The 5,931-nt window shown below is 61.7% G+C and overlaps 1 protein-coding gene across 1 annotated transcript in view; it reads right to left on the bottom strand.

The window, feature by feature from the left end:
- TBX1 (T-box 1) overlaps positions 1-5,931 on the bottom strand; it is an 8,262-nt gene that overhangs the window by 659 nt on the left and 1,672 nt on the right. Inside the window, exons 2-8 of the mRNA XM_004694935.2 lie at positions 5,710-5,929; positions 3,745-3,846; positions 2,715-2,886; positions 2,045-2,200; positions 1,459-1,526; positions 1,263-1,363; positions 483-890 (exon numbers count right to left, since the gene is read on the bottom strand). Of these exons, the coding sequence (XP_004694992.1) occupies positions 483-890; positions 1,263-1,363; positions 1,459-1,526; positions 2,045-2,200; positions 2,715-2,886; positions 3,745-3,846; positions 5,710-5,929 (1,227 nt within the window). The remainder of the gene's footprint in view (positions 1-482; positions 891-1,262; positions 1,364-1,458; positions 1,527-2,044; positions 2,201-2,714; positions 2,887-3,744; positions 3,847-5,709; positions 5,930-5,931) is intronic.

Genomic DNA, 5,931 nt, shown 5'->3' with positions numbered 1-5,931 from the left:
CCCGCCCCGCAGCGGCCACCCCGCTGAGGACAGCCGGCCTCCTCCACCGGTGAGCTCCTGGCCTCCGTCCGCCCGTCGGCCTCCGCTCTGCCCAGTGAGTCAGGCCCCGGCCGCAGGCCGAGCGGGAACCTGCCCCACCTGAGGGGGTGCCGCGTTCAGAGCTGCAGGGACAGCCAGGTTCTGGGGCGGGGCAGACGGCAGGTTGGGGGGCGACCCCCCGTCTGTTCACCAGTACCAGTAGCGCCTGGGGGCTCCGGGCAGGGACACACGGGACCCCAAGAGTTGCCTCAGAACTCCCGTCTCAGCCACCAGGGGAGAGGCAGGCCGGCTGCGGGAGGCCCCGGGGATGGGGCCCATCAGCAGGCTGGGGGGCACGGAGGGCGGGCAGGGGCCCAGGGCCCGGGCCGGGTCCGCTCAGGAGGACTGGGGGGGGGGCTGGCGGTGGGGGGACTTGTTGTTCTTCGAGAAGTCGGAGTCGGAGCGCGCGGCGGCTGCTGCGGCGGCGGCGGCCGGGCTGACGGCAGGGTGGTGGTGGTGCGGGTGCGGATGCGCGTGCGGGTGGTAGCCGTGGCCACGTAGGCCGGGCAGCGGGTAGGGCGCCGGCCGGCTCTTGGCCCCGAGGTAATGGTCGTAGGCGGCGGCCGGGTACTTGTAGGGGTGGTGATGCAGCGGCTCGGACGCGCTGGACGCCTCCAGGCGCAGCTCAGGGTGCGGGGGACTGGGCCGGCTTCCCGGGGCACCCGGCAGCGGGACTAGGCCGCCGGCACTGCCGGCCCCAGGTAGTGCGGGGCTCAGCACTCGCGCCAGAAGCTGAGGCGGATGCGGCGGGTCCCCGAGCACAGCCGGCCCTCCCGCGTCTCGCTCGAATTCTCTCCGGGCCTCGGCCGCGTCTGTGGGGAGGGCCGAGGAATGCGTGCTGCTGGTCGGGACCGCAGAGAGGACGCACGGAGGACGCCAACCACCAGCATAAGGCCCGGAGGTTGGGGCGGGCGGGGGGTTTATGCACGAGGCCGCACTCTCCCCGCCCCTTCTCTCCGAACCAGTCGGAGACCCGGGCACTTCCCGGGGGCCCGCGCCCCTCTGCGGGCAGCAGCCGGGGTGGGCGGAGCGGGCGGGGCGCAGCCGTCGGGCCGGGCGGGCGAGTGCTCGCTTGCCCGCCGCCACCGCCGTTGTGCAACCGGCGCGAAGGCCGCGAGCGCCACAGGGGCGCAGGCAAGGCGGGGCTCGGCTGCCCGCCCGGGGCCCCACGACCCGGGTCCTACCTTTCTCCACGCCGTTGGGCTGCGTGGGGGTGGCCACAGGGTTCCGCGAGCGCGCAAAGGCGCTCATGAGCGGCAGCGCACCGGGCCGGTGGTTCCGGGGCCTGTGAGAGGAGGCAAACAGTTTGTCAGGACAGCGCGGGGCCACCAGCCGAGCCTCCACAAGCTGGGCTGCTCCGTCTCCGCTGAGAGCACTCACCAGTCCTCAGGATCGCAATCTCGAAACCCTTTGGCAAAAGGGTTACTGGCAATCTTGAGCTGTGTAATCTGCAGAGAGAGTGGGAGTGCTAACAAAATGATCCAGGCACTGGGGGCCACCCCACCCTCAGGGTGTAAAGTGCTAGTGGGAAGGGAGACTCTTCACTCCTGACACCCGTGGCACACGGCTGTCCTCTTCCCCAGGATTGTGCCTCACCAACGGGGTGGCTTTTTTCCACCCCAAGCGATCACCTCCACTCCCCCAAACCCTACAGTAGTAGAGAGCTGAGAGACACCCTAGGAATCTGGGTAAACTGTGGACAGGCCCCTGATGGGGTGTTTCCGGAATAGTTTAGAAAACAAACTTTAAGGCCACAGTGACAGTTGCCCCGTAAGAGGTCAAACTGATAGGAGGCTACACCCACAGGCAGCAGAGGGGAGGGGGCTGTTGAGACTGGGGGTGAGGCACCGGCAGCACTGTGTTCCACAAGGACTTGCAGTTCCCTCGTCCAAATCTGTCCCTCAGGCAGCAAGTGAAAATTGTACCCCCTTCTCAGAGTGCTGAATTCCCAGTCCCCAGATCTCACCCGGTGGTTCTGGTAGGCAGTGACTGCCGTGAACCGTGTCTCCTCAAACACAAAGGTTTTGAAGTTCTCCTCTGCGTATTTCTCACTATCTTTGCGTGGGTCCACATAGACAACGTGGAAGCGAGGCTGGTATCTGTGCATGGAGTTGAGAATAATCTGGAAAACAAGGCAGCAAAATCAGCGCTTACGAAATGGGCAGAAGTCCAGATAACAAGTGAAGTTCCCAAAGAACTTGGGCAAAATCCTTAATCCCCAAATGAAGCTGGGTTACCAGGAACAAGAGGCACCAACTGGGGGCCACCAAAAAAGATGCTCTGAATGGCAAAAGAGCAGGTCTTCGATTCTTTTTCTTAGGTCCCTGAGAATTGAGGTGGGTGGTTGCAGGGTTGAGGCAAAAAGATGCATCACTGGCTTGGATTCTGCAGTCTCTAGCCCCTACCCCTTTCCCACTTAAAAAATTGCCGGCAAGGGATCAGGAGGGAGTGAGGGAGGAGGGGAGCACTCTTGAGAGCTGGAGGCCTACCAGGTTCTGGGAGCCCATGCCTCACCGCACCCTCATCCACACCCAAGCTGCCCAAGCTCTGCCTTTGACTCTGGTCTGGCAGAGTCTCCAGAGGGGCTGCATGCCACTGCAACGGACAGTGAGGAGTCTGAGGAGGGGAGTGCTCACGTGGCCGTTGTCGTCCAGCAGGTTGTTAGTCAGCTTGAGCTTGTCAAAGGATACAATTTGCTTCATCCACTGTGCGCCCTTAGCGGGGGAGTCCGGATGGTAGTGGACTCGGCCCGGCGTGGCAGGATCAGCCTTCCCAGCCACCAGCCAGGAGGAGCTGTGGAAAGCGTACCTGGGGCAGCACCAGAGCAAGGGTCGTGTCACACTGGGGTGAATGGGAAGGGCCTTGCGAATGAACCGAATGAACCGTGAAAGTACTTCTGAAGTCTCCCCATCCATGAAATCAAGCTGCCACCGGGGCTGGAAGTTTTTCTGAGAGGGATTGTGTAAAAAACAGAAACCTCTCCATCCCAATACACAAGCCATCCTGCTGTAGCTAGAAGCCAGGGAAAAGGAGGAGGCCGTGTGTTTGCTGCTGCCGCCACTGCCGCATTTCGATGCACCGGGGTTCACCCACCATGGGCCTCCCGGCTGGTCTCCAGTGTCTCAGGATTTGGCCCAGGCAGCCTCCGGCACAGGGCGGTTCAAGTTCTCTTTATTAATTGCTGTTAATTGTCCAGGCGGCTGAGGCCCGCCCTGCATAATCTCTCTCTCGGGCACCCCACCTTTCCTGCCCGGCTCCTGGGGCCCAGCATCTCCCGGAATGGGGGAAGGGGATGAGGTGCTCATACTCTTTTCATGGGAGAGGGAGACATGAAGAGGGAGACATGAAGAAAGGCTGCTGGGTATATCGGCCTGCTTGCCTAGAGCCAAGCTGGCGGGGATGCGAAGCTCTCTGGGACCTACAGCTGGGCGGTGTGCAACCAGCCTGTGAGTCCTGCCAGGAATTCCTGAGAACCCATGGGAATTGGGTTCTTGCATCTGGGATTTGACCAGGGCTCAGGGGGGCAGGTCGGTGGAGCAGCCAGGGCAGGTGCCTGGAACCACCTAGTCACTAATGGCATTATTGAAGTCATTATCAGTCAGGGACCAGCCGCTTCCCAGGACGGGACGCCCTCCCAGGCCTGGCACGCACACACTGGTTGCTCACCGGTAGCGCTTGTCATCCACAGGTACGAAGTCCATGAGGAGCATGTAGTCGGCCATTGGGTCCATGCCAAAGAGCTTCACTTGGAACGTGGGGAACATACGCCTGGGGGTGTCAGGGTCTTGGGTCACTTCAGATGGGGGAGGACAGGGCCACCCCCACTTTGACCAGTCCAAGACTACAACAACACCTCTGCTTAGTCCTTCCCTCTGGCCTCCCTTGTGGTTGCTGCATTCAGCATAGTCCCTGCATCTCATCCCCCTCACACAGTATCTGGAAGCCGACTTGTCCCCTGCCCAGCCTCAGGCAAATAGAGCAGCAAGGAGGGTCCCTTGCCCCCTTTATTGAAACACACAAAAAATGGCTAACTCAGCGCTACAGCTGGGCCTCCACGCCCCAAAGTCGGCCCATTATGTCTCCTGTCACCTCTGCATAGACCTGGCCTAGCAACTGCCGATTCCCAACTGGTAGCTCCATTGGTGGCCTTCTTGTTTGGAGCTAGCCTCAGCTGGCAGCACCCTCACAGCAGGACTCCAGAGTCACAAAGGCCCAGAGACTCTCAGGCCTTGGCAGAGCATTCCCAGCTTGAACTATGCTGCTCCCAGACAGGCCACAGCAAAGTGAAACTGGGTTGTCTGTGTGACTCGGAGGCATCTCAGTTGCCCGTTCATCTACTCCCCAATCTCTCCATCGAGGCCTAGGTTTGGGCGTCTACAGCCCAGGTTCTGCTCAACTCTCAAACCCTCCGACCCAATTCTGGAGTTTACCAACTTTCCTCGGGGGACACATGCGAGTCCCCATTCCCTATCCACATACCACAACTCCAAGACAGCTACTGGGGCAGATGTGACTTGATGGTCCTCTAACTCTCCCCTTCCTTGGACTGGACATTCAGTAGTTCCCGGATGGGCTGCTGCCGTGGGCCAAACCTGTCCTTATGGCTGGTCCCAGAGAAGCATAAAGCTTGGCCTCCCGCCTAGCCTTCCTACCGTGTCCCTTCTCACACACAACTCCCTGCGAGCAGTGGGCAGAAAACATGACATGATGGACCCTCCTGGACAGGCCTCCTGTCACCCCACCCCCACCTCTGCAGGGCTGGAGGGTGTTTTGGTATGAAAGCTCCTGGGGTGAAGACTGGCCACCACCAAAAAAAGCCTGGAGAATACCCTTAGCGCGGGAGTCAGGCACAGGCCCCAGACTCCCCAGGGAGGACGGCCCAGCAGGGAAACAGTACTGAGAAGGCTCTGCAAACAGGCCCTGAGTTCCCCTTGGCTGTGCAGATATGGCGTTGGTGTCTCCGTGTGTACATTAGACTCAGCCCGACACCCGCCTTTGTCTGCTGGTCAAATCGGTTGCATCGAAAAACTCGTTCCCCTTCTCTCTGGGTCCTTAAAACAAATACAGGCCAATTGGAAGGCGGTGGGGCCCGGTAGTGCTGGGCCAAACACAATTTAGGCCAAGAAACCTGGATAGCAGCCTCCATCGAACACAGCCCACTGTTTTTAAGAATCTTAAGTCTTTTCTAAAAAATTTCCAGACAAGTGTCAGGTACCTCTGACAATTATCTAGAGGGAACAGACTGAACTAGGCAACCCAAGCGCATAGTTTCCTTTCAGGTGGGATTCACTTGGAGCCACCTGGCTGGCGAGGCCCCTCCGAAGCGGCAGGCTTCTCCGCAGCGGATGAGCTCCGGGCCGGGACCGGCAGCACCGCGTCCTGGAGCTGCCGGTCGGCGGTCCGACCTCCGGAGTCACCCGGCCGTCTCCTCCAGCCCAACGGGCAGGGCGGCTGTCGCTGGAGCCGGGACCGCGGAAAGCGAAGGAGCTGACGGCGCCAAAAGGGCCCGCAGGTGGCCGGGCGCGCCCCCCACCCCGCTCCTCGGCCCACTCGCGTGGATCGGACCGAGGCGCGCTGCCTGAAACCCGCACCACGTGGGGACAGTCGCAGGCGGGGAGGGGGCGCCCTGACCTGCCGGCCTTGGTGACGATCATCTCGGTGCCCAGCTGATTGAACTCGTCCCACAGCGCCTTCATCTCCAGCTGCACGCTCACGCTGGCCACCTTCGCGTTCTTCTTCACCGGCGCCTTGGCTGCGGCCGCGCAACTAGCCCCGGGGCCCTCGGGTTCCGCCGCGGTGCTAGTGGTGGCCCCGGCGGCCGGCGCGAACGGATAGGCGTGAGGCGGTGGCGGA

The sequence above is a fragment of the Condylura cristata genome, unplaced genomic scaffold (genome assembly GCF_000260355.1).
Source record: "Condylura cristata isolate star-nosed mole 26May11 unplaced genomic scaffold, ConCri1.0 scaffold00051, whole genome shotgun sequence".
In the NCBI taxonomy this organism is placed as follows: domain Eukaryota; kingdom Metazoa; phylum Chordata; class Mammalia; order Eulipotyphla; family Talpidae; genus Condylura; species Condylura cristata.
This window is presented reverse-complemented; position numbering and strand designations above follow the sequence as displayed.